The sequence below is a fragment of the Pagrus pagrus genome (assembly GCF_965226575.1).
Source record: "Pagrus pagrus genome assembly, chromosome: 6".
Classification (NCBI taxonomy): Eukaryota; Metazoa; Chordata; class Actinopteri; order Spariformes; family Sparidae; genus Pagrus; species Pagrus pagrus.
In genome coordinates this window covers 14622531-14650106 of record NC_140190.1, presented here as the reverse complement: position 1 = coordinate 14650106, position 27576 = coordinate 14622531, and the positions used below count along the sequence as shown (strand labels likewise).

The 27576-nt window shown below is 41.9% G+C and overlaps 1 protein-coding gene across 6 annotated transcripts; it reads left to right on the top strand.

The window, feature by feature from the left end:
* The first annotated feature begins 172 nt into the window (after positions 1-172).
* On the top strand, positions 173-26737 carry ap3d1 (adaptor related protein complex 3 subunit delta 1). Of its 6 annotated transcripts, none has more exons than XM_084355752.1 (35): positions 173-506; positions 3457-3552; positions 4512-4592; positions 5311-5391; positions 5511-5618; positions 5773-5902; positions 6422-6561; positions 7048-7121; positions 7237-7286; positions 7748-7797; positions 8133-8181; positions 9862-10007; positions 10468-10616; positions 10735-10965; positions 11450-11681; positions 11814-11959; positions 12069-12210; positions 12752-12823; positions 12952-13027; positions 13221-13420; positions 13828-13901; positions 14235-14258; positions 16092-16251; positions 16489-16629; positions 17071-17124; positions 19167-19277; positions 19539-19694; positions 20090-20137; positions 20805-20825; positions 21182-21371; positions 21609-21697; positions 22123-22208; positions 22700-22821; positions 23138-23217; positions 23861-26737. In XM_084355752.1, exons 1-35 carry the CDS (start codon positions 411-413, stop codon positions 23954-23956), a joined length of 3801 nt encoding a protein of 1266 aa, XP_084211878.1. In that variant the 5' UTR covers positions 173-410; the 3' UTR covers positions 23957-26737. The 6 variants fall into 6 exon arrangements, with proteins under 6 accessions (XP_084211878.1, XP_084211877.1, XP_084211880.1 ...); XM_084355751.1 differs by having other exon boundaries at positions 174-506; positions 16486-16629; XM_084355754.1 differs by lacking the exon at positions 14235-14258 and having other exon boundaries at positions 174-506; positions 16486-16629.
* The last annotated feature ends 839 nt before the right edge of the window (positions 26738-27576 follow it).

Genomic DNA, 27576 nt, shown 5'->3' with positions numbered 1-27576 from the left:
TTATGATCGATTGTAGCACACACTTTTAGACGAAAAGTGTATTTTTTAATTTTTTATTTAAAAGAGTTTCTCACCATTTCCAAATGGTCTTCTACTCTGAACTGGGGGCACTAGACCTTTAATTCCCCTGATTCCCATATGAGAATCTCGCATAATACTCAAGTCAGCTGACTTCAGACGCCATTTTGTCAGCCATTTCCTACACTGATCCATTGCCAGCGTCTCTGCACAGCACAGGACGCCCCGTCTGGCCTCAGCTTCATCTGCCCGGGCTTGGTAAACAGCAGCGGATCCTGCACACACGGTCCCGGGTGGATGAGAGACAGTCTAGCGGGTCGGTCGGCACCCACTAGACCTCTGGAAGGCGCTTGGCCCCGCAGGACAGAAGCGGTACCAGTCACAGACAAGACATGGCTTTGAAGATTGTCAAAGGGAGCATCGATCGGATGTTCGATAAAAACCTTCAGGATTTAGTACGTGGCATTAGGAACCACAAGGAAGATGAGGTAAAACGACCGACGAGCTAACACTGTCACCCGGAACATTTTGAAGCTCACATTCATTGATGTCTTTCACGTCAACACATATTGCCAACGCCGTTATCGCTGACTAGCTAGCTAACGTTAATAGCTAACGCTGGGTAAATTAACGTTAGGTAGGCTGGCCAGCTAACGTTACCGTCCGCTCAGTCAGCTCACCCGCTAGCTAACGGACACTCAAAACAGTCGTTTTCAGCGGCTAGTGCAAACACACAATGCTAATTTAACGTTTGTTAAACAACATGTTAGGAGTCGCAAACCGTTGCTTACTTTGCGCTAACGTTACCTGTCAGGGTTTTAAGCAAGGGGACTTGTTGTACTGACAGCTAGCTAACCTAGCTAACTGACCAGTTAGAGGAAGCAGCTGGATAGATTATCACAATTTAGCAGGAGATTAGATACTCTTCTAACAGAGATCATACCAGAGGATAACCACTGCTAATGTGACCACCCTTAACCGTCAGGCAACTACTTGACAACTGTATCTGTTGTCGGCCTTTAGTGGCGGATTAATTTGGGAGAAGTATAGAGGGGTTTACAGTGATGTTGTCAATAAACCGCTATGAATCACTCAACTGCTAAATGGATGTCGTGGTGCTCTGTGTGTGAAAGAGTCCATCTGGTTCACTTGAACTGAAAAGAAGAGAAAAAACAGCAGATGTGATCTTTCTGGGTGTTTATATGGACACTGCATCCTATATAAACTTTATGTGAAATGAGTCAGCCAGTGCCTTCATTTTTAACAGCCTGTTGGTGGTTGAAGCTGATGTCATCCCTGCCACAGGTCTGATGGTGGTGATGACAGGATGATCACAGCACCAGACTGAAGCTGGAGGAGGGTGGGATGGGCCATTAGAGGGCACTGTTTGGGGCAGCCACGTTTCCATCTCCCACTGCCACAGCAGCCTGCTCCTCTCATGAGCTGTGTGTGTCGGCTATGTCTAACCCGTGTAAGGCAGGATCCCTGGGTTGTGCTCACCTGTCTCTAGCTGTAGGTCAGGTGTGAAATGTCGAGGTAGCGTGTCCGACTCTGAGGGCAGCTTTTGGGTTTCTGTCTCAACGTCTTGTTCTCATCAGAAAACCAATTTCCAGACAAAACCAGCAGATCTAATCAGCTGTATTCATGTTTTGCTTGGATTTTTTAGTCTCAGTGTCTCTAGAGATGAGGATCAGCTGTGTTGTTCGAGGCTATCAATCCTTGATCTCTTGATTCAATGTATGGGCTAAGCTGTTCGCCAGTGGTAACCCTACCTGGGCAGCCTAGATAAGGTGGTGGTTGCCCAGTCAACAGTGGACAGTTTGCTGAAATATTAATACGCTGTGTGTGTGCACGCCCGAGTGTGTGTTGACCTTTTTCCTGGCCTGCCCACAGCTTCACATACACTGTTTATTTTTCATGTGTGTGCTAAGTCTTTGCTCGGTTCATTCATTCACTCTGCCTCCCACGCCTTTCGGGAAACAGCAGCCATATCGAAGAAAGGTGTGAATATGTCCTAAGGGTAATTCTGAGGAAGAATTTTAGGCTTATTATACGTAACCGGCATCTTGTGGGTGTAGCATTATTCACCTTCACTGCACTCGCTTCTAGTTGGGAGATTATTAGACCTTCAAGTGTGTGTCCAGCTCGGTCAGTCTGCGTTAGTGGCTGAAAGATTGTCTTTGTTGGCCCTTTGACAAATATTTCAGTTATTTCGATGGGTTCTGAATCGGTCATTGAAAACAAGTGTGATGGAGAAGCACTCTGTGTGTGTCTGGTGACTGGTTAAATCCAGCCCCGCTAGCCACAGGAGCAGCAGCAGAGCTCAGTCCTCCCCCTCCTCGACCTCCTCCTGTCACTGTGCTGTCTCATGACTGCGCACACATGACCGGCACACACACTCACGCTCCACAGAGCTATATGTGTATGTGTTTGTTTTACGAGGTTGACCGACGGCTACAGGTCTAAATGTTTGAATGAAATGTACCTTCAGAAGAGCAGCTATGTTTCTATCATTCATTCAGGCGTGGGGCTCCTGGAACAACACTCGTTTGTTAAAATGCTGTAAAGGATGGTCGAGCTAATGAGTCACCCGTTACCTTATGACTCAAATAAAACAGCCTGTTTTTAGCAAATGTGTAATTAGAATGATACTGTTCAATCTTTTTCTCATGTTTTAATATTTTTTGCTCTGAAAGCGTAGGCAGGTTAACACACTCAATCTGTTCTATGATGGTTACCTCATAGGCAGGCAGTACCATTTAATGTGTATCGATGATGGCCATCGGGGAGGGAAACTTTCTTGGTCAACAAGCCAAAGCCACATAACATATTTCAACTGCAACTTGAAAAAGGGCATCCATATTATGTATTTTAGCCAGAGCCTAACCGATATGTTTTGTTAGCCGTTATTATCGGCCGATATTGGCTCATCACAGAAATATATCCTGTCTTCATTACAAATGTTTGTCACAAATGTTTGATAACCACATTTGAGAGATCACTGCAAAAAATGTGTCTATCAGCAGATATATTGAAATCGGGAATTTTTTTTAAGTATCTGCCCCAAAAATCAAGTATTGTTCGATCTCTTAGTTTAGTATACTACCATATTCATAACCCATATTCATATTAAACTTGGATTAACTTTGAGTCCAATGTCAATGACTCGTGACTTGGGTTTAATTTTTAACTTAAAGCCCAAAGTCAAAGGCCAACACCAGAAGCATACTAAGAGATGAAGCCTGCTTTACGGCTTTATAAAGTGTACAGCTCGACCTCTGCTAGCTGGTGTCTTTGATAGCAACAACACACAGACCAGGATTTTCCAGCTTGTTCCTGCTCTGGTGCTTGGTAGCAGGCTCCCACTCCGGATATCACTCCACCTCCTAATCTGATCTTGTGTGTTGTTTGTCCTTTTTCTCCTTTGTCTACCCTCAGGCCAAGTACATCTCCACGTGCATCGATGAGATCAAACAGGAGCTCAAGCAGGACAACATCGCTGTCAAAGCCAATGCTGTGTGCAAGCTCACCTACGTAAGATCTCTCAACACTTACTCTCGCTGTCTGTCACTTCTACTTGATTACAAAGGCACTGATACACATAGACACCAGCCAGTGAATGACTCTCAGTGTAAGCCCACCTCTGAGCCTGTGTCTTTATTCCTGTAGCACAAGCAGGGTTGTAAGGAAATGAGCATCTCCATACTGTATGGACTGATTTCCTCCATGCCACGCCACATTGATGCAGTAATTCATACGAAAGGAGCCAAGACCAAGTATTGAGTGCATAAATGAACATACTTTTCAGAAGGTCGACACATCTGTTTTATAAATCCTTTTTTTTGATTGGTCTTATGTAATATTCTAATGTTTTGAGATACTGGATTTCTGATTTTCATGAGCTGTAAGCCGTAATCATCCAAATTGAAACTAAAAAAGGCTTGAAATATTTCACTTTATGAGTATTGAATCTAGAACATATGAAATTTTCACTTGTTGGATTAAATTATGGGAAAAAAATTTACTTTTCCATGAAATTCTAATATTTTGAGATGCACCTGTATAGTATATTATCTTTTCTATTCAAACGGCATCTTTCTGAATCAAAGCCCATTGTTTACGCTCAAGGCTTCATCAGGGGCAGATAGAAGTGACTAATATATAAAACAGGTACAAAGCTGCACCTGCATGTTTAATTTTGTAGCTCAGGATTAGTCACTGCACAGCCTGATAGCCAGCGGCCGGCACTTATTGAGAACAGTGTACAATTTCTGTTAAAATGAAAAGCGCTCTTTCTATTTATAGCCTAGGCCCACATTTAGGTTTAGATGACTTGATGCAATTGGCATGGATCTGTGCTCACTTTGAGACCTTTCAGTTCAGATCATTTAGTCTCTCTGTGCACCATAGGGACACCATAGAGCCCCTGGCCTCTCTTCTCTGTTTATTCACCCACATCTCTCTCTATCTGTCTTTTCTTTTCTGTGTTACAGCTTCAGATGCTGGGCTATGATGTCAGCTGGGCTGCTTTCAACATCGTTGAAGTCATGAGTTCCTCCAAGTTCACATACAAGGTACAATTGGAATAAGTCTCTGAAATGCAGATCTCAGAACGTTCAGTCTGATCACTTCCTGGATGAAACTGGCAATAGACTTTTTTTTTTTTGCTTTAATGGATCGTTATGAACTAAATGTTGATTGCACAATGTAATGGTTGTAGAATAACGACACCACCGTCATTCAGATAGGTTCCATATAAATCTCTCTTTCTCTGTGCTATTTTGTCTGCCACTGGGCACGAAATCTCTCGGGATAATGAAGGCTGACTCTCAATCCAGTCAGGCTGGCTGTCTGGCACCATTTCTGTCTGCTGTCACGTCTCCGTTACAGACTCAATGAATGAGTAAAAATCACATTTTATCCTGTGTCGCTGGTAGTTGCTACTCTGAGGAAAGCAGAACAATAATACCACTTCGAAGTGCTTTGGGGGGAAAGTTGTCTGTTGCCATAGTATGACATTATGACCAATTATTTTCATTATTGAATAATCTGCCTATTATTTTCAAGATTAATTGTTTGGTCTATAAACATGGTATTATTCAGGCCTTAGCCAACCCAATGTTGAGCTCTGTCAAGTTTTCGTCCTGACGCTGGAGCCCCCGGCGGTCCTGTTTCTATGTCAGTCCAGTTTGCTGACTTCTTTTCTCCTTTATGTATTGTTGTATGTTTGTAATAATAGCTTTGATATTAGCATCAGTATATAATGCCTTCTGCTTGCTTCTCTTCCTACAGAGGATTGGCTACCTGGCGGCCTCACAGTGCTTTCATGAGAGCACTGATGTCATCATGCTGACAACCAATCAGATCCGAAAGGTCAGTGATTTTTTATTTTTTTTATTTCCATTCTGCACCCTCAGTGTCTGTTTTTCATCCCTCGGCCAACAATTTCAGTCTAACGAACTGTTCCTATTTTTATCCCTTTTGTTTCGCAGGATCTCAGCAGTCCCAACCAGTACGACACAGGTGTTGCCCTCACCGGCCTGTCTTGTTTTGTGACCCCTGACCTGGCTCGGGACCTGGCCAATGACATCATGACACTGGTGAGTCATGGAGAAGAGTTTTAACAACAAGGACTGCTCTGTTGCTTTTTTCCTGACACGATTTCTCCACTTAAGTTCTCCTGCATCTTTATATTCGCATTCAAGAATTTGAACTGAACTGTCTGTACTCGCTTTGCTTTTTCCCCTACTCTAGATGTCCCACACTAAACCCTACATCAGAAAGAAAGCGGTGTTGATCATGTACAAAGTGTTTCTGAAGTACCCCGAGTCCCTGCGCCCTGCTTTCCCCAGGCTCAAGGAGAAACTGGAGGACCCAGACCCAGGTATAAGGAGAGACAGTGCATGGTAGACTCGGCTGGAAACACCGGTGGGCCGGCGTTCTCTGTCACCTGAACCCCATGAATTATTCAGCAACTAAGAATATGAGATTAAGGAAGGCTCATTTGTAAAACTGCCAGGGCCTGTCTGGGAACTCACAGGACTATTTTTGTTGCACAGATAAAAGCATTTCACAGGACATTTATCTGGCAGTGGTGGTGTCACACTTGTTTACTGTGTCAGAGAGGCAATATTTACTGGTCTGAGTTTCTGAAAGGGCTTCGTTAATGACTACTGTAGAAATTTTATACTGCGTTATACTGCGATTTTAGAGCAGCGCTGTTTTGTAGCCACTGTACTTAAATCATCCTAAATCAGTCAACACAAACCCTAGTTTTAAGCTTCAAGCTATGTCTAATAAACTGGTCTTTTCTCCATTTATTCTGCTAACTTTTTTAAATTGTTTTTTTTAAATTGATTTATTTATTTCTTTGTTCGTATCAAATGTATTTTCTCCTCTGTAGGTGTCCAGTCTGCAGCAGTAAACGTTATCTGTGAGCTGGCTCGGAGAAATCCCAAGAACTACCTGTCCCTGGCCCCTCTCTTCTTCAAACTCATGACCTCCTCTACTAATAACTGGGTTCTCATTAAGATCATCAAGCTGGTATGTCAACAGGATACAAGAAAACTGCCTTTTCAAAGTTCCTGGATCTGTGTAGAAATTATACATGTGGTCTTATATTTCTCTGTCTACTGTAGCAAAGAGATACACAGCAACATACTCCATACTGTGCACCACCAAGCCACGATTCTTGTTTGACACTCCCTGTATTGCACCAACCATGCAGGGATAAATCCATCATAAAAGAGGAATTGATACTAGTTCCTCTATCAATGTTTGCCTTAGTCAACCAAAAAGCAATGCAGTCACATGACTGGTGGCATTGCATAGCGAGTTTTATTCATGTGACCAGAGAAAGTGTCAAATACAAATTAAAGCCCATTTTCACAATATAACTCCTTGAATCCATTAGTGATTATGATCAGACAGGAAAGAATTCAAGAGGAGTTTTAATTTTAGAAAAGTGTTAAGTCTGATGTAAGAGATATTCAACTGTGTGTCACGGCACTTTCTGTGTGTGTTTTACAGTTTGGTGCACTCACACCACTGGAGCCACGATTGGGGAAGAAGCTGATTGAACCTCTTACGAACCTTATCCACAGGTGAGATGAAATCCTTAAATTATTAACTTTATCACAGCAGTTTGATCTGACGGTTATCTCACTAATAATCTGCACTTTCTCTCTCCGTTTCTTACCCTGTCCTCCTCTCTCACAGTACATCTGCCATGTCTCTGCTGTATGAATGTGTCAACACTGTGATTGCAGGTCAGTACTGGTATTCTGTGTGCAATGTTGTGATCTCCTTCATCCTGAATGTGTGTTTGGTTTAGTAGTTAAAGCAACATTATGCGAGAATTGATATTTTTTGCGATCTTGCTCCTCTGCGCTTAGTGCAATGCACTTATACACCTCTGTCGTAAATATGGATATGAATAAGCTGTATACATGTAATATTTGGATTACTTATGATCAAAAACTAGTGAGCCAACTAAACAAGCTAGCAAATATTACTTTCTAGTCCCAACAGCAGGAAGACCAGCTTGGCGTCTGTCTGACTGTCTGTCTGAAGGTTAAATAGTTACATAATGTTGCTTTAACAACAATATCAAAGTCTTTAGCATCAAGTTGTTGCCTCTTATAAACAAATGTAGACTAATTTCACATCTTTAAAGGTTTATTTTTAAGTTCAGAATCAGGTCTAATATCTTCTTTGTCCCACATTACAGTGTTGATTTCCTTGTCCTCTGGGATGCCTAACCACAGTGCTAGTATCCAGGTAAGCCTGTGAGGTCCACTTCATCTGCACTTTCATGTGATTTAGCTGATAATAAACCTTTCCACTCCAGTTGAACCAGAATGCATGCTTTCACCAGAGACACAGCAACTATCATACAGGCCAGCAAGACTCATAAAGCTGTTCTTGTGACTGTCACTAAAGCATGAAAAAGTAATTTTGCACCATAGTGTTAGGCCCCATTTCTCCCACTTTTGTTTGTCTGCCTGCATGACAAGAATGAAACTGGTGTTGAAAAGGTTTACAGTGACGTTAACACCACACCCCTTCCTTCTCTCTCCGTCTCTCTCTGTCTGTATCTGTCTCTCCCTCCTCAGCTCTGTGTGCAGAAACTGCGAATCCTGATAGAAGACTCGGACCAGAACTGTGAGCCCTCTGTCAATGCCTGCAGTGTGTCATTTTCTCATTGTCTGCGTGTTTCTGGAACAGTTCACCCTTAGACGACAACAACAACGTAGACCCCCTGACTCTGGATAACTCGAACCTTATTACCTTCCCACTCTCAATTAAGTGGCCTGCTTAGAATACCATTTCACTTAAGTCACATCTACCCCTTTCACACATTAATCCTGTGTATGACACATGGAGTGAACAACATACAGCAGCGTTTTCCTGGTTTGTTGCTTCAGTCTGAAAGGGGTTTCCAGTTTGTGCTTCACAAACATAGGGCTTGGCTCTATAAATACACTCCCAGTTGAAGCGGAGCATGCTGAATCCAGCCATTCGAGTTATCTGGACACCCATACATAGATAGTTGTGTGTGTAGACCATAGACCTCTGATGTTAATAGAGCAGACTGTGTACCTGTGGTTTTAGATTTTGTTTATCCTTACACTACATTTCTTATTGGCTCTCATAGCTGCTTGGTTTACACTTTCCAATGCAGATAGGTAAAGTAGGTGAAAGATTACACCCTCTCTGGACCGTGAAGATACTTTGCTGATGAAATAATTAAGGTAAAGTTACACACATGAGGCTGTAAAGGCCATAATGGAAGTCCTTCCATCACTTTGCAGGCAAAATTTGAAGACATTTAAGTTTAATTAGGACGAAATGAATGAAACCAGCAGTGTCATTCTTAACGCTTTAGATGTTTTGCAATTCATGTCAATGACTATTAAGTCAATGATTTAAGTTACATAGTGTGTTGACACAAACACCAGATGCAATAGATTTATTCCTCTCTTGTGTCACTTTAAATTAATTTTCAAAATGTTCTCAATGAACAGAAATAATCCTGAAAAGGCATCAAGTGAAGACAAGAGTGTAGTAAACAATCTTTGAAATGTCGGCTTTGTCCATCTAACATTTCATCGCTCCATTCCACTTTCTCACTGAGAGAAAGTTGCAGTTAAACTGCTCCTCACATAGCAGAGGTAGATTCAGAGGCTGCCTCTCAGCGTCCGGTCATTTCTGCATACGTATTCACTGCAGTGACCAGCCTCGCCCCAAGGTCACTACCATCACACACTTATTGATCCAAGAACCTGAGAGGCATTTGTCTCTGCCAGATTAGATGATCGACAGAAGGTCATGACTCAGCAGATTTCGGAATCTTTAAAAACCTGTTTGGGATGTAGGAAAATCTTCCGGGGATACAACGGAGGATGAAGCAAAACAAAACTACTGTGTCCAGTGTGTGTCTGTCTGTGTGTGTGTGTGTTGTACCGTGTGTATGTGTTTGTGTGTCCTTTACATCGTCCTGTATGTTTTGTGTTCCTTTCCTTTGCGATATTTAGTTTGTCACTTCCATGTGATTTAATAGATTGTATATGCAACCAGTGAGGCTTTATAGAGTGACTAGATGTAATGTAGTATAAACTGAATATACTTTATATACAACTAAATATTGTATCACATCAAGTCATGTTTATATATATCAAAGGAACTTGATTAAGAAAATCTTATGAAGACAAACTTGTTATGCAGAGAATAATGTTAAGATAGAAGTAAATACTTTTGCTTGATAGGGTTCGGAGAGCTAAGGCCGCATTTATGTCTGTATTTAAATACGCTGAGGCCATGTGTATTGATACTTTTCTTTAGTGAAGTACCTGGGCCTGCTGGCCATGTCAAAGATCCTGAAGACCCACCCCAAGTCAGTACAGTCTCATAAGGACCTCATCCTCCAGTGTCTGGATGACAAGGATGAGTCTATCCGCCTGAGAGCTCTAGACCTGCTCTATGGCATGGTATGTAGCAGACATATGTTCATACATGTCAGTTTGTCTATATTGGCATTTTTCACTTAATTCAGTTTACGTAATGTTGCATACTTTATTATTAGTACCATATAATCTTGGTTCCACTGTCGGATTTTATTTCAGAAAATTACCTCAACTGTTAGAATGGTTGACTGCACAGTTCACCTGTCATTTGCACTGTTTTATGAGACATTAATTGTTAATTTACTTGATTGGTTACTATAGCTTTGTCGGGGGAATTGCACAGTTGCTGGCCAGCTACTCCATGGCATAGAAACAAGACAAATTCTGTGATTTATTCATTGTATAAGATTTTATGTGGTCGACTGTGCCCTCTTAGTTTTGAAGCTGTTTTGAAAATGTTCTCTCTGCCAAAGAAAAAATAATAATCTCTTTTGAATTCTTGCCTATGATCTGACTTTTGTTGAACTGGTGTGTCCTCTCCTAGGTATCCAAAAAGAACTTGATGGAGATTGTAAAGAAACTGATGCTGCATGTGGACAAAGCAGAAGGAACCACCTACAGAGATGAGCTGCTCACCAAGATCATCGACATCTGCAGCCAGAGCAACTACCAGTACATCACCAACTTTGAATGGTCAGTCTCGCAGCAGTTACTCGACCCCAGCATCGTCTTATATTTAATTCCGACTTTGATGTTATTTTCCACTCTGTGACATGTTTTCCACCTGTGCCTCTTCTCATCTGCCTGACAGGTACATCAGTATCCTCGTGGAGCTGACCCGATTAGAGGGCACACGGCATGGCCACCTCATCGCCTCTCAGATGCTGGATGTGGCTATTCGGGTCAAAGCCATCCGAGGCTTTGCTGTTGCCCAGATGGCCACTCTACTGGACAACGCCCACCTGTTGACAGGCAACATGCAGCGTATGGGCATCTGTGAAGTGTTGTATGCGGCAGCCTGGATCTGTGGTGAATTCTCAGAGTACGTCGATTTATCTCATTGGGATGTCCTTTTACATACTGGTGTAAGATGAAAGAAGGCATGAGCATATAAGGCAGTGAAAGGGAAGGTGAATGTTAAGTAATTCAGTGATCCTACATAAAAAATTCACGACAGTATATTGACAAGATATCCCATGACCCCAGTTGCTTTTACAATGAAGCCAGAGGGAAATGACTGACCGCTTGGTTAAGATACAGCACTCTGCACATCTGTATTTTCTTCCTCTTTTGTCATCCAAGTAAAAACTAGCCCAGTCATGGCAGTCTGACCTGATTGACAGTTGACACTTTAGTTTTCTTTACGCACAGCAATGCAAATCCGTCTCTAAATTAAATGGCCGTTTTCAAAGCTCTTTGACACACTTGCTCCTTTTTTATTAACCTTCATTCTGGAAATTGCATCGGTATTGTGATTCAATGTAGTTTTTAGTCAGGCTTTCTCTTAATCTGCACTGTCTTCTTAGACACCTGGAGAACCCGATGCAGACTCTAGAGGCCATGCTGCGGCCTAAGGTGGCCACGTTACCAGGCCACATCCAGGCGGTGTATGTGCAGAACGCAGCCAAGCTGTTTGCCACCGTGCTGAAGAGCCAGGAGGGGAACACAGAAGGCACAGCAGCACAGGAAACGAGCCAACTGATGATAGACAGGCTGCCGCTGTTTGTCCAGAGTGCCAACCTGGAGGTGCAGGAGAGGGTAAGATGGAGATCTACATAGTATAGATGCTTATCTTTTTTTTTTTGGCTTTGTTGACAAGTTTACCTACTAACTAGAAAACTGGTAAATAAATCTGCTGATCTTCACATCTGTCTCATCCCCTGTCCTTAGGCGTCTTGCATCCTGCAACTGGTCAAGTACATCCAGAAACTGCAGCAGAAGGACGTAGAGGTAGCGGAGGAGGTCAGTGCTCTGTTTGCTGGAGAACTCAACCCTGTAGCCCCCAAGGCACAGAAGAAAGTGCCTGTTCCTGAAGGGTGAGTCGGCTCATTAAAAAAACACTACATTTTAAAATGATTTGTCATGATGGTAAACCCACTAGCACTTGTTCATAACTTTGAAGTGTAACTGACTTTCTTTGTGCAGTCTGGACTTGGACGCCTGGATCAACGAGCCTCCATCTGAGAGCGAGTCTGAGGATGAGCAGCCCAAGGCTATTTTTGCGAAGGAGGAGCCTAAACACTCCCGCCCCCGTCGAGAAGAGGTGGACGAGAAGGAACTGGCGAGGGTAAGCTGGTCGATGAGTGTGGCATTTCCAAATTGAAAAAGAAATTTAGTTTTATGAATGACATGAGTTTCTGTGTTGGGTGCGATGATGTTTGATGTCCCTGACAATGTCTGTAGTCTTAGCAACTGCGGGAATGAGGGAACTGAAAGTGCACAAATGCTAAATCATCTCCGGGTCTTATGACTACACACTTTGTTGTAGTGTGTAAAACAAATGTGTGTGTTTCTATATGAACCCTTTTAATTGTTTTAGTTTTGTAACTGTCTTATAAATCACATTTTTTGTGTGGATTTGTATGTTGTAGTGTAATTTTATTTTCACCGCATCTTACTGGAAATAGTCAAGACATTCATATAAGATGCAAAAATTGGACATAAAATCTAAACACACAATCATGCAGTCCTTATCTATTTATTGACTTTCTCTGAGTTCTACTGTAAATCTGGCTCCCCATGTGGTTCCCCCTTTCATGCTATAAATGAGGAAGGATTTGCCTTCATTGATTTATTCATTCCGCTGTTTTTTTCCCCCCACCTCCCAGAGGAGAGAAGCCAGGAAGCAGGAGCAAGCCAACAACCCGTTCTACATCAAGGCCTCCCCATCATCTCAGAAGGTGTGCTTACCCAGAGAACACGTCTGTGTTGAATCCAGTCTGCTGGACTTGACGATGAAATGTATACAATAACAAACAATGTGTATTAAGAGCAATTAATGCTTTATATGGATGTTTCTTCTGTGTAGGTGTACCAGGAAGCACCAGGAGTGGAGCACATCCCAGTCGTACAGATTGACCTCAGTGTGCCTCTCAAAGTCCCAGGTGAGACACTGTTTTAAGACTACGACAAAACCGTCACTTCACTTTATTTGTCGTGAAATCAAAATGGCTTCAGATGCAAAATAAATGCTATTTTGCCCTTTATTTTCATCACTTATTAATCTTCTGATTTTCTTTTTATATTTGTCTAATTATTAAAATAAAACTGCACACTTTGCTTTCATTCGCCCCACAGGTCTGCCCATGTCTGACCAGTACGTGAAACTGGAGGAGGAGCGTCGGCAGAAAGAGAGGGCAGAGAAGAAAAAGAAGGAGAAGAAAAAGAGGAAAGAAAAGCGCAGCGGACGAGGGAAGAAACATGATTCGGGCCCAGAGAGTGAGGAGGACATCACACCTGCGCACCAGGTCGACATTGTTACCGAGGAGATGCCAGAGGTACACTTGACACTTAATTTAACTTGATTTGACAGGCGCCCTCACTCATAGTATTAAAAGTATATTTGATTTCAGTTTGATTCTGTACACTACACTACACTTGAACTCTACATAAAACTGTAATTTACTGTGAAAAGATGGAAAAGGCATCAGTTCACCTCTCTGAATTATATTGCTGTTTACACATTACTCTGACCTCTTTATTGACCAAAGCATAACAATTGAGATTGAATGTGTCTCAGTCAGAATTAAATACCTTTATTGCTTGTTTAGTTTGTTGGGTTCTCAGCTCTGAGACTGGAAGTCAATATCTCAACAGATGTCTTCACATTTTGTGTGTTGTAGTTAAAGATTTATTTAGAAAGTTATTAACTCTGTTCATTGATTTCACCTTCTTATTACTTCAGAATGCCTTACCCAGTGATGATGATGACAAAGACCCTAATGACCCTCATAAAGCCCTGGACATCGACCTAGACAAGTGAGTCCACACTATGTAGATCCTAATTCTACACATAATCAAGATATTTGTGTAAATTAACTCTTGATTTAAGCAAATATTGTAACCTGTCATTTGCTGACTGAGCTAACCAACCAGATTTAGAGCTGAGCAACACTGAAGTCGAATCCTCTAAGATTTCTTTATAATCTGAATATTTTCTGCATTTATTCCTGACCTAGTTCCTAGCCATAATGTCACAGTCGATGAGACTTGGCCCTTTCCCTCCTCTCACTCCTTCTCATGGCGTTCTGCTTTCTGCTTCCTCCTCTCTATGCCTACACACACCCATTTACTGCCTCTTTGTGTGGGCAGCTTGGTGGAAGCGGCTGCACGCAGGTGAGTTGCACCTCAGCCAGAGGACCTGGGCTCCGACTTCACATGGATTGCCTCTCTTTCTATCTCTCTAAATAGCTGTCTTGCTCCTCCCACTAACGTAGCTGTCCTTTCTTTCCTTGTTTGGAGTTTTGCAATACCTGCTTCATCTTTTTGCTCTTCTTTCCCTGTATTATCAATGTCTATTGCTCATTATAGCCTAAAATAATATCCAGTATGCCTTTGCTCTTACCCTGCTTCTATAAGCTTGACAATATCAGCAGCATATCACTCTGTTCCTGTACTTTAAGGAAGAAGAATTCTCATAAAAGAAGATATCTCTTTCATAAGAGTTTCTTAGTGTCATAGAAATTAATTTGACTGCTGCTGATGTTCTCAGGACTTATTCTTTCACTATCTGCCCACCTGGAAAAGGTTCCTAAAAGCATTCTGACTCTTGTTTCTGAAAAGATCATCAGCATCACTGTGCTTTAAGGAAACTCATCCTAGGGGATAGGTAGTACAATTGTTTTGCTCTCATTTCCAAGGTCCTACTCAGTAGAGTTTGATAGACTTGCCATGCCTCCAAATTCTCACCAGCTGTTTTTTAAGTGGATGCTCCCTGCCTGACCTTGGTGGAAATAACATGCACATGTGCCCTTCATTGGTTTAGATCATTTGAATTGTACAAGGCTTGGCTTTAGATTAAGAAATGAAGAGTAGGTAGAGATTGTGCAGGAGTTTTTGTAAACATCTGGAGGAAAATGTAGTAGTCATACATTTATATGCCATAGCTTTCATTCACTGACAGCTGTCCTCAATAGAAACAGACGGGCAGAAACGGAGATCTTTGGAAACATTGGAGCAGGCACCCACGTTTATCAGTGTTTGTAGCATCATTGGTGTATTTGAACCCAGAGTACATGTTATGATATTGGAGTATACGTGAGGACGAGGCCTTAGAGAGCACATACCCTCGCTAGACCCGACAGTTCCCTTTAATTCAATCAGGCCTAATCACCGTTGGTACTTCTGAATCTTCATTATCTCAGTGGCACATTGGTGGCAGTTGCAGGATTCTACCCCTATTTGTTATAGCGGCTGAAAAAGGACTAGCTACAGTGGAAACATATTTAAATCTGCTAAACCTATATTTTTATTATTAACTCACTCATAGATACAAGCCACCTGAAATACACCATTTTTTTTTCATCATCATCCATGCTGAGAAATTAATGAAAACATGAAGAAACACACTGTCTAGTAAAGTTTGAGAAAGTGAAAAACACATAGCGCACAATGCGGCCTATTCTGGGCCGAGACCCATCAACCTACCAACAAACAGACACGGGTAAAAACAGTACCTCCTTGGGGAGGTAATAAAGACCGATAAAACTGTACAAGCATTATTATCCAGGCTGGGGTTAGTGACATATATCTTTGTGTCTTTATAGAGAATAACCAGCAGAGGGCTGCAGTGCATGTCATTACCTCTATAAAGGGTCAGGCATGGGGAAATAAACTTGACAGCTCATCAGTCCAATATGGAGGAATGTATTGGTGTAGTTTCTAGCTGTCTGGGAATTCCCAATGCTTCTAGCTCTGTTGGAAGAATGGCTTAACTCAGTGCTTTGAATGAGACCTGGCTGCTGCACAGTGAAGAATATGCGCCTGAATACAGAGGATTGCTGCCCCCTACAACCCTTGTTCCCCTTTTCTAACAGATGAAAAAAAAAACAGGAAGTTCAAAAAATGTTTTCCAGATGATGGCACTAACTCCGAGTGGAGCATCATTACCTCGTACATCTTCATCAAAACAAAGTCAAATCGTGTAACTGTGCATGTTTGTTTATCCAGGCCACTCGCAGACAGTGAGAAGCTACCAGTCAGGTCACACCGTGCAGCGGAGGCTCCAAAAAGCCCAACCGAAGATGGAGATGCCGCTTCACAGGAGCCCAAGAAGAAGAGCAGCAAAGAAAAGAGAGAGAAGAAGAAGGATAAAGACAGGGACAGGAAGGTGAGGATATCAACACGATTATTCTTCTGTCTTCTTGGAAACCACGCTCACCTCATTCTGTCGAACTGATGAAACCGCTTCTAAAAACCAGTAAATCATTTTTATGAAGCTGTCTCAGTAAGGGGGAAAACAATAAGGAGAGCTGTCAACCATGATGACATGATGAGTCAGCGGTTGAGGTTCCCGACCGTATTGTGACATGCAGCTGAATTTATCCTCTTGTTGTTTTGGCAGAAGAGCAAAGAAGAGAAGAAGAAGAAGAAACACAAACATGAAGAAAAGGGGGAGGATCTTCTTGGGGGTGAGGCAGAGGAGCCTGTGGTCCAATCAGAAGAAACCAATGAGGTGGCAGCACCACCCACCTCTACTAGTGCTGAGGTACGTCCTTACAGAAGGGTGGAGCAAGACCGTTTCCTACCTAGCAACAGAGATTGTGTTTTTTTTAGATCTGATTTGACCCAGAATTCTGATCAAATTAATTAAACTAATGTAAAATTCCTGATTAAAAATGGTTTAAGAATACCATTATTTTACAATTTCTGCTAAAAGGTTTACATGCCAAAAGATATCTTTGATCATTGTCATTGACTCAACGCTCCCATTGCTTCTTCCCAGCCCGTCTTTCAATCAGCTTTAGTGATCAAGTATCAGTGTCCTGGTAGCTGACTGTGCGGCCTCTTGCCAAATACTTGATTTATTCATGAAATAGAACAGTGTAATCTCTGTGTCCATTTTCATGAATAGTAGAAAGATATAGAACCTGTTTGGCCCTCACCCCTCTCACCTCCTCGCACTCCTCTCCCTCCCTCCCTCTTCTAGGTTTCGGATCTGGATTTCTGGCTCTCAAACGCTCCAGTGCCCTCTAACACCCAGGTTGAGTCGCCCCCCTCTCTCTCCATCTCTCTCTTCTACCCTCATCTCTACGTCCCTCCTTCATAACTCCCATGTTTTATAAATCTACCTCATACGTTGGTTTTTACCTTACGTTCTCCCTCTATTGCCTCTTTGTTTGGATCACTTGTTTTTTCTTTCACATCTTCCTCACCTTTTTGACACAACTTCCTCTCTTTCACAGGTCACAAACACTTTCCTCTCTCATTCTCCAGCCTTCCTATATTTTCTAGCATGTGTGCACAGTATGTGTGTGTTTGTCTCACAATGCCAGTGGTTCTCTTCCTCAGCTTTTGTTTTGCTCGCTGGGTGTCGTGTCGGTCTTGAGGTCAAAGTAAATGTTGTTGTTGTTGTTATTGTTGTGTCAGTGGTGGCGACGAGTGAGCGGAGGTTGTCTGAGGTTCCCTGGAAACTGGTCTGGAGTCAGTTTCTTGTTATTCCTGTCGTCACCACATGTGTCCTCTGACTGCTTCCTCCATGATCACATGTGGGGTCTTGCTCGTCTTTGTTTCTGTTTGACCTTTTCAGTGTCAGAAGTGTACACAGTGAAACACAAAAATTCCTTGAAGTAGAAGTGTGAAAGGTAGCTTGTGGAATTTTTGGACACTTGTGGCGCTGTGGAGCATTGTTCTTGCGAGTAAGTCTCTGATTTGTTTGCACACGCACGGATGCACACATTGGCAGTGCAATACCCAAATTTCAGGCTTTTTTGCTGATCGACATTTGATGTGGTAATGTAGCCACACCCTGACAAAGGCAGTGAAGAAGAAAGACGCCAGTTATTTAGCAGCAATGTAAACAATTCTTGATTTTTGCAGATATTTTAGGATATGCATTCAATGTTCGTTAGACCTCAAGGATGCATAACTGACTGTAAACAGAACTATTCCTTATTTACAAGATAACTCTAACTTGCTCTGAAGTTATAATAAAACAAATTAAAATACTACTTTTTTTTTTTTTTTTTAGTAAGGCACTTCCTTTATTGTTTGAGATCAAGGAAATGTTACCTTTGAACTCAGCCAGGTCAGGTGTTTCCAGTCTTTATGTAAATAATTATAAACAGGAATAAAGGTGAAAACACATGCTTTTTTAAATCACAGCACACGCAACAACAAATTACATTCACTTTAATTGCAAGGCAAGTGTATTTATATTCAGACAGAGGGCAATTGAAAGTGCTTTACAGAGACATAGAAATGCATTAAAATAAGATATTAGCACATTAAGAAAATTGAGACCATAAAAACAAAAAGCAAAAGTAAATAGTGTAGGCACACCTGACAGATTTTTGGTTGCATGTGCGACTTTAACAGTGGCACCCTCGGGCCCTGCTTTCCCTTGAACCAGCTTTTGAAATTTACACCTGTTGTTAGCGCTGACGTTGCACCTTTGGGTGTTTTCAGTAAAACCAGGCCTGTCGGCCATATCATATTAACTTTGGTTTTGAGGAATTTGGTTTTGAAACGTGTGAGCTGTCAGCCCCAAAGTGAGAGCACTTCTGACCTAGAAACAGGAGAAGACATTCCTCAACATGTCAATGTGGAAGACTTGTTTTGCTGTCAGAAGAGCAGAAAAGATCAGAATTGCTTCATAGGAAGCTACATTAGCGTATACTGTACGTCGGCAGTTAGTAGAATCCTGTAAATCAGGCTTTTTAATCTGTTAGCAGCAGCTAGTGTGGCTGGTTTGTAGAGTCGATCCACCAGTCCCAAAGCCACTGCACATGTACAGACACCTACAGACATATATCATACTCGTTGGCTCATTTGCGGTTCAGCTCTTTTGGTTGGTTTTTAGTCTTGCATGTAATGTTCTCAGTGTAGTTATGTTTGCAGTATCACAGAGCTCAGTAGGTTGCAGCTGATCATGAATGACGTTTCTATGAATGGCTGAGTGGACTCACTAACTTCACTTACCTCTATTGACACAGAATTGGCAAACACTACTGTGTGTGTTTCATGCTACGGTTGTTCACTGCTAATGCCGTAATGTGTTTCTGTGGTGGTGGTGTGTGTGAACAGGAAACAGCAACAGTAGCAGCAGCAGAAGCATCCCCCATGCCCGAGGCCACCTCTGGCACGGCGCCAGACTCCGAGCCCGATGAGCCCAAAGACACCGAGATGGAGGAGACTGTGAGTCACCACCGATGATGCGATAATTACCAAGTAGAAAGTCAGGCTGCAGTGCTAGAGACTCCAGTTCACAGTGACCTGACAGGATGCAGATTATTGGCAGCTCTTATTCTCGCAAGTTTGTGTAAATGATGTATCAGAGACCTGCCAGTTCTTCTGTGGTCTCTGGAGGAATTCTACTGGCAGCCGTGTTTCAGTTTTTAATCTCCTTGAATTTCTAATCATTTGTCTCCATTTTCCTTGTGGGTTTCCAATGTTAAGAAGTCCTCCAAACACAAGAAGAAGAAGCAGAAAAAGGAGAAGGAAGAGAAGGAGAAGAAAAAGAAGAAGAAGCATCATCACCATCATCACCACAGTGATGGAGGTGGAGAGGAGTCGGTGCAGAATGGGACTGTGGAGGAGGAAGAGCCTCTGCCGGTCAGTGTTTGTCATCAGCGTTGAATAATCAGCCTTACCTGCTCAACCTGCTTTTAATTTATGTATTGATAAAGTAGCATCCTTGTGTCATTCTGTACTTTGCTCTTGATTTCATATTGTTATGAAGCTGCAATTAAGTTAATTTTGAACAAAGGCAGTATCCTTTCTCATCATTCTGATCTCTACCCTCCAAGCGCCACTGTTTAAAACCCCTGGCTGCTGCAGTCTCTCTCTCTCTCACACACACACTCACACACACACACACACACACACACACACACACACACAACCTTGCTTGTTATGCATCAACTAGGTAGAACCAGCTCCTGTTTCCTAGTTAGCATACTGAGTGACAGAGAATGCCTGATCTGACCTGAGCTCGTCTCTCCTTTCAGCCCATGTCCAATTACTGCCTGCTGGCTGAGAACTCCTACATCAAGATGGTGAGTGATGGCGATTGAAATGCTGCTACCTTCACCAGAGGGTTCTGAAAATTCATTTTAAAATTTTATTTGGTTATGATAACATTTTATTTTAAAGCTGTGTTCAAACTTCCCCAGCAGGAATGTCAGAGCAGCACATGAACTTGAATGAAAGTGTCAGACATCAGATTGCGTCAAGAATTCATCATCTACCTGATTTAATCATATTCATTGACTTGACAAAGCCCACTGTAGCAATGTGATTGTGATGTTGGACTATATAAAAATAGAATTTGATTTGAGTGTATAACAGGAATGATAACAAGGTTTAATCTATAAATATGTTTGCTTGCTAGATTACAACACACGCTTTTGTGGGATAAACATATTTGATCATCTGATTGACCACATGTGACATCTGCCCTTAATTGACTCGGTTTTTGGGTTGTCACTATGTACCCATATCTCTGCAATAATAAATTAGATTGTTATAACCAATAATAAAATGAACTTTCCCGTAACATTTAGCCAGTTCTAACCTTTACACCTCTGTGTACACAAATGTTGAATCGGGCGTGCTAATTTCATGTTTAGGCTGTTGATTAATGCAAAAGTTATCTAAGGTAACAGCAGCAGTAAAAAAACAGATCAATGTATGCAGATCTCTCCTTTTCTCTCTTTCTTAAAGATGATGGAGGATGCTGATGAGGTACTTCTTAAAGTTCTGTCGGTGACAGAATATTAATTAATCTCTTTTCTAGCTGCGTTTCTCTCTGTTGCTGTTGCTCTTCAGACTTGCCTCTGGCAGACTATGTGAAAGTTTCTAAGAATGATTCTGTTCTTGTGATTTTCTCCGTGTGCTTCTCAGACTGGTTTCTTGGAAACAGTGATGTGTGCTTTGGTGTTGGTTGTATGAATCAGATTTGCTGTGTATGCCTTCTATAAATAGCTCAGTTTATAAAACACCATGAGCGAGGTTTAGACATCAGTTTCATCAGTAATTCCTGGTGTAAATAAATGTATTTAAAAGTGAAAATAATTTTCTGTTTTCTCCCTCTTCCTAAGGTGTACGACATCCAGGGAAATCTTCAGGATGGCAGTCAGGTGGTGGTGTCTGTTATATTTGAAAACAAGTGTGACAGCTTCCTTAAATCCATGGAGTTCAACGTCCTGGACTCCCTCAACTCCAAGCTGCAGAGGCCAGAGGGGTCGGGTCCACATGATGGCCTAACCGTCCCCTTCCAACTTCCACCTGGTCAGTGATTATCTGTAAAATGCAGATTTTTAATTGAAGGTTTGATTTCCCAACAAGACACATGAACAAATATATTGTGCATTTTGTCATTGTGTTCTAATTTTTGAGTTATCAAATGTCAAGTTTTCACTAATTTTACAGTTGGAAGCAGACATCAGTGGGAATTTCTTTGTGTTAAGTACACTGAGATGTCAGATCTCTTTAAGACCTCACTTAATTGTGAACTTTGTGCTTCAGGGGTCTCCAATGAGGCGCGATTTGTCTTCACTGTGCAGAGCATCGTTATGCCACAGAAGCTGAAGGGAACCCTCACCTTTATAGTAAAGGTCAGTAGGAAAACACAGATATACACTCACAAAAACAAACTTGGTTTCTTTTTTCATATTTTGCTATCCTATTTGGAAGCTATGACTGGTTTCAAATATTATTATTTAATTATGATTTCTTAATTTTTTTTATGCTCTGACATTGTGAGGATGGGTAGCAACTAAATAAACAACATTGAAAAAGCGGAGAATGTCAAACATAAATCAGACTGGTTGGATCTTGTGGATCTTGTTTCCATTTTGCTGATTCCACTGATGTGTTTAAACAACTCAAGGTCAGCAGGGTGGTGCAGTGGTCTAGAAACTGTGTACTTCAGCATTGACCCTTCACCCAGATCTCTGTGCAGGTCTGCAGGCCGAAGAAGAATCAATTAAGTGCAACGTTACTTCATCGATCACCTGCATTTGTTGTTGTTTTCCTACAGAACGAGGACTCCTCTACTCATGAGAAACTGGATTTCAAACTGCACTTTACCTGCACCTCCTACCTAATCACTACTCCTTGCTACAGGTTGGTGATTTAAGTTTCTATGTGAAAAACCTTCCACACTACATTATAAAAAAGGAAAATGCATACTGGCAATTTAATTCTCTCCAGGACAGTCATGTATATCCGAACAGTTTTTCCCCTTTGGTTTTATGACTGTGTGCCTTATAGAAGTCTTTACAGTAAAGGAGTTGGAGTATTTGCAGTATGGCTTAACAGTGGTGTCCAAAACGTAAATGGGTTCTCTGCTGGGCACCAGGGATAGGTTTAGTAACTCTCATGTCAGTCCACCCATTAAAGTTTTCCATTTTCTGTGTAAAATTGGAAATGTATGATTGACGGTGGCACTAGGGGAAAAGTCACCAGACACTTGAAAGTGTCTCATCTGAGGACCGTGAATATCTGCAGTACATTCAGCAAACATTGGCCATTAGTTTCTGAGTTGTCTTCGGCCTTTGTCATGTTTTGGCTGAGGAGTAATTGAAAACTGAGTTTCTGTTGCTTTGTTTTTTCAGTGATGCGTTTGCGAAGCTGCTGGAGTCGGGCGACCTGAAGTGCAGCTCCGTCAGACTGGAGGGAGTCAACATGCCCTTCCACCACCTACTGGCCAGGATCTGCTTCCACCACCATTTCTCTGGTACATAAACACACAAGGCCATTGCCTATTGGTCTCAAGTGAGAGACTTTTGTCCAGACACGTCAGGGTAGCAGATGGGTTGGGTGTTCCATATACAGAATTTAACAATACAGCGTTTGTCAGAAACTTACGACCATCATAGGAAAGTATTGGAAGTCCATTTAGTATGTTTGAAGTCAGCTTGCAGCATTAAATTGTGCAGGCTCAGTAAGCCCCACCCATGTAGTAAACCATGTAATTTACAAGGAAAGTTGAGAACAATCTGATTAATGACGATGTGCTGCTGACACTTCTGTTTTTTTTGTCTCTGGATTAGTTGTGGAGAGAATCGACTCCTGTGCCTCAATGTACAGCAGGTCTATCCAGGGTCACCATGTCTGTCTGCTGGTCAAAACTGTGAGTGAACCAATGAAACACCTCCCGTATCCTCTGTGATTAAAGGAAAAAGTTCCCCCAAAAATGGAAATGTCGTCATTATCAAAACACATTTGACACATATTTACACCCTTGACGCACGTGCGACTTGTGTACCTACTTTAAACGAGGTGCGGCTAATGCGTTTAGCTGAGCAGCTACAGTGAAGATACAGTGAGTAAAAAATGTCTGAATGTTCATTTTTGGGTGAACTTTCCCTTAGTTTTTCATAAACAATTATTTTTTGAAGGAAAAAATTAAGGCCTTGAAAGTTTTTGAAAATAGAAAAAAATAGACATGGGTCATTGAAAGTTCTTGAATTAATATATTTTGAGTGATAATAGAATTTTTTTTTTCACATAACTGTTAGTCAACAGGCTACGTTCTGCTCTCTGCTTGTGTTTCTCCTGCACAATAGAGATGTGTTCAGACATTCCTCTCTATTTTTGATTGTTGTCTGTGAGCTTCAGCTAGTTCTCATTATGATAACTCTCAGTGTTGTATTGTTATTAACCTTGACCCGTGTAAGACCATAAATTTTGATGTTGAAGACAGTGTGGGAACCCTGTGTAAAATGTGACCTCGATATTCTCTCCCTCTCTCTCTCCTTTTTCATTCCTCCCAGTCTGGTCAGACAGTGTCCATTGACGCTAAATGTGACGAGCCGACGCTGCTTGGGAATGTGCTGGATGAGATCAAGCAGACCTTCTCTCAGTGCTGATTGTGTCCGACAGCCCCAGGGTGCCCCCCGACCCCTCCATGCCGCCCCCTCCTCCCTCGCTGAAACACAACATAATCATGTTACGAAAACACTGCGGCTGGCACTTCCAGTATCGCCCTATTTATTAGTCCTCAGATTCGCAAGATTTCTTTCCCCGTACCTTCTTCTTCTTCTTCTTCTTCCTGTTCAGTGTCCCACACTCTGTTGTTTCTCTGCACTCTGAGCTCTGTGGTCACTCCCCGACACTTGATGTTGTTTTACAGACTCACTGTGCACATGCGCCGTCTTCTCTGCAATGCAATTTAATTTTTCAAACCTCAGCAGCTCACCCTGTTCCTCCCCGCTCCGACTCTATACTTAGCTCCTGTTTCTGGATGCTCTTTGCCGTGTACCCCTTCGCCATCCACTCTGTCGGCAATTCAGTCTGTGACAGTCATGTAATGTAATGTTGGCAACTGGACTTTTGCTGTTGAATTGTGTTTTTACTGTGTTAAAGGTTTTTTTGTCTTTTGGTTTGTTTTTGTTTGTTTTGTCTCTTTATTTTTGTCTGAAGCCTGTCTGCGCCTTTGTCTCACCCCTTTTCTTTCCGCTCACTAAACATCCGTGTGCGTGCTGCTCGTCTGTTGTAGGCCTGGAAAAACCATGTGATTGACTCTTTCTGTATGGTCCTAGCTGGGGGGGTAAATGGGGACTCGAAACCTGCTCGCCCACCACTGACCTGGTGCCTGGAGAAGACCAGACACTGAGCAACTGCAGTGAGAACAGAGCAGAGATGAAACCAAAGCTACATATAAGGCATGGGTTTTACACTTCTTTCCGAGCCGCTGCCCTACTTGCCTTTTGGCGAGGCTCAGAGCAGATCTGCTAGTGTTAGTTCAACAGAATCCTTGTGTGGCGCTACGGGTGATTTGTAGATGCTCTGTGCCTTAGCCCTGCAGTCTGACCTACTCCAGCGAATCATGAGTCTTGTAGAGCCCAACCTCCCTCCCCCAGTATATCCGCTCCTTGTTCAACTGTGCTAAGCTGCAGTTTGACCCCCCAAGCACTCCCAACATATCAATCCTTTCACGAATTGAAGACATGGGAGTCTGAAAATGCTTAGACAGTTTGCTATCGGGCCAGTGCCGCCTGATCGGCGTCCTCTCAAACTCACAGATGGTTTAGTCGGTTGTATAGAAGATGTTATATTATTGTAATACAAAGAAGGATACTGTTATTTCTATGAAACTGCTATGGTGCTGAGGGCACTCATGTTTGTTACCAAATGGTAAAGGTAGTGACAGAATAATCTGGCTTAAAGAGAGCCATCCATGTTACATCACTGTCCTGCCTCCTTTGACTGGCGAAGGGACGACAAAGTTACGATATCAACCTGTCTTTATTCTTAAAACCAGCTGAATATCAGGTTGCTGAAGTTCTCTGTAAGCAGAGACTGTTGAATGGTTTTAGGTTCCCTTTCAATCAGTATTAGGCGACGTGGCCTCCACTGTAAAGAAGCTTCCACTCTGTCAACAGCAGAAAGCAGAAAGAAAGTTTTGTCTGTCTTCATGTGAAACCATGTGAAACCTTTACGCCTGTGCCACTTGGATGTTTGCATCACAGTAGCTGCACCCGGGCTGGCTGACACCCAGCTGGCGTGTAACCAGATAAACCCTGATGTTCCTTTCTCCCTTCAGAAACTGCCTTGCCAATTTTTTCTTCATTGACATGTAATAATGATGAACATGAATGGCTGTTTTTTAAAAAAAAAAACAAGAAATGGCCTCCTCTTAGAAGACTCTCAGAGGTACTTGATGTTTTTAGTTTGTGTCATTCATGTCTGAGGTCACTACGCGGTCCAGCACGACTTAATCCAGTAGTAGCAAGATAAAAACTGACTCGGTAGCGTCTCTGATCATATTTACTGGTAAGGCCCTCTTCACATCTGTCTGCTATTGTAGATAACTATGATAATGATGTCTGTGACCTGAAGATGAGGTCAGCCATTCCATGACATCTTCTGTCCAGTAGTAGAGTCTGAATACACATGTGATCAGCTGTATTTCAGGAATGTCAATAGAAAATAAGTATGTATGTATTCCCTGTTCCTGAAAATGACTGGTATTAAGTGAAACTGAAAAAACAACCCCTCTAATCATACGTCGTCCTAATTCTGATCATTTTTCCTGTGCATAATATTTGATTAAAATTTGTATATTGCATGATTAGGAATGTACACTTTTTATTTCCCCTTTTATTTTCTGTTGCATCGACATGCTTACACAAACAAAAACGTGTCATTCCATTTTGTCCTTTTTTTTCTTTATAGTTTTTTTAATGAAGTTTACTTGACCATTCTCTATTTTTGATGGTATTGTGTTTTTATCTATTCTAAGTTCAGACAATTAAAAAAAAAACAGTGATATCATTGAATGTTTTAAATTATTAAACACACGGGGAAGGAAGGGGGTTCTACTTGGTGTCATGACACTGAGGGCATGGTGCTCCAAATGATAAGTTGAGTCGAACAGGCCACGTGAAGCAGTGTACTGAGAGGCGACCCACTCTGTCTTAATTCTCTATTGGTTCAGTTGTAGTGAGTTATTTTACCAAGTTTGGCTTGTGACATTGAACTATACTCTCATATGACTCTGATTTCTGAAGGTCCTGTCTTTTTATTTGTCCATAATCAAAATATCAAGATGTACAATGTAAATGTTTTAAAGGGGACAACATAAATTATCTACATTCCCTTTAAAGACAGTCCACCCAAAATTAAAAATAAAGGCTGTAAGAAGCTGCTGTGGTCTTTATTTTGTGTGTGTGTGTTACAGTGAACCAATAAACGCCCACATATGCCAAAATGTTTTATCTTTCCTGTGTGAGAGGACACAACAGATGGGAAACAGACTGTGTTTGGTGTTATAAATACTTCATTTAGTATTTTTACACAGAGAAACTCTTGTTTGTTGAATACAAGATATTTTTGCCAGAACTTCATTTTCCAGACAGCCCTGCATGACAGCGAAGTCATCGACACCTACACTGACTGACAGTGAGCAGCTGAGTTGAGTAAAGTTTAACCGACAAAGCTAATGGTTTGAGTCTTATTGCTTCATGGATTATTAGTTGTCTTTAAACACAAAAGTTACTCGGGCAGGCTTCTTTTCCGTGTGATAGCCACACATCCGACAGAGGAGACAGGCTAGCTTTAGTTAGCATCGCTGTCAAGCTAACTCGCCGGCACAAGAACACCGTGTTGACCTTCAAAATAAAACATCCTTTCGCAGCGTTAACTGTATGTTTTTCAAAGATTATGCGCAATGTCCGTTGAAATTGCGCCTTGCTGAGCCGTCAAAAGGTAGAGCAAACGTTTAGCTTCGTCATACGTCTTGACAAGAGGCTTTTATTGAGGCGTCGCGGATTAATTGGGGCCAAGGTGTTGCATTTAGCTACAGCTAACGCTAAATAGCATGAGGACGGACGGGAAATCACAACAAAACTGACGTAATGGAAAACATACCTCACAAATTCTTCATCTTTACTTCACATACAAACAAAAAACATAAATAAACACACATCGATGTCGCAATATGTGGCAATAATGCTTGTTGAGAATATAAATAGGGAATTATTTTTAA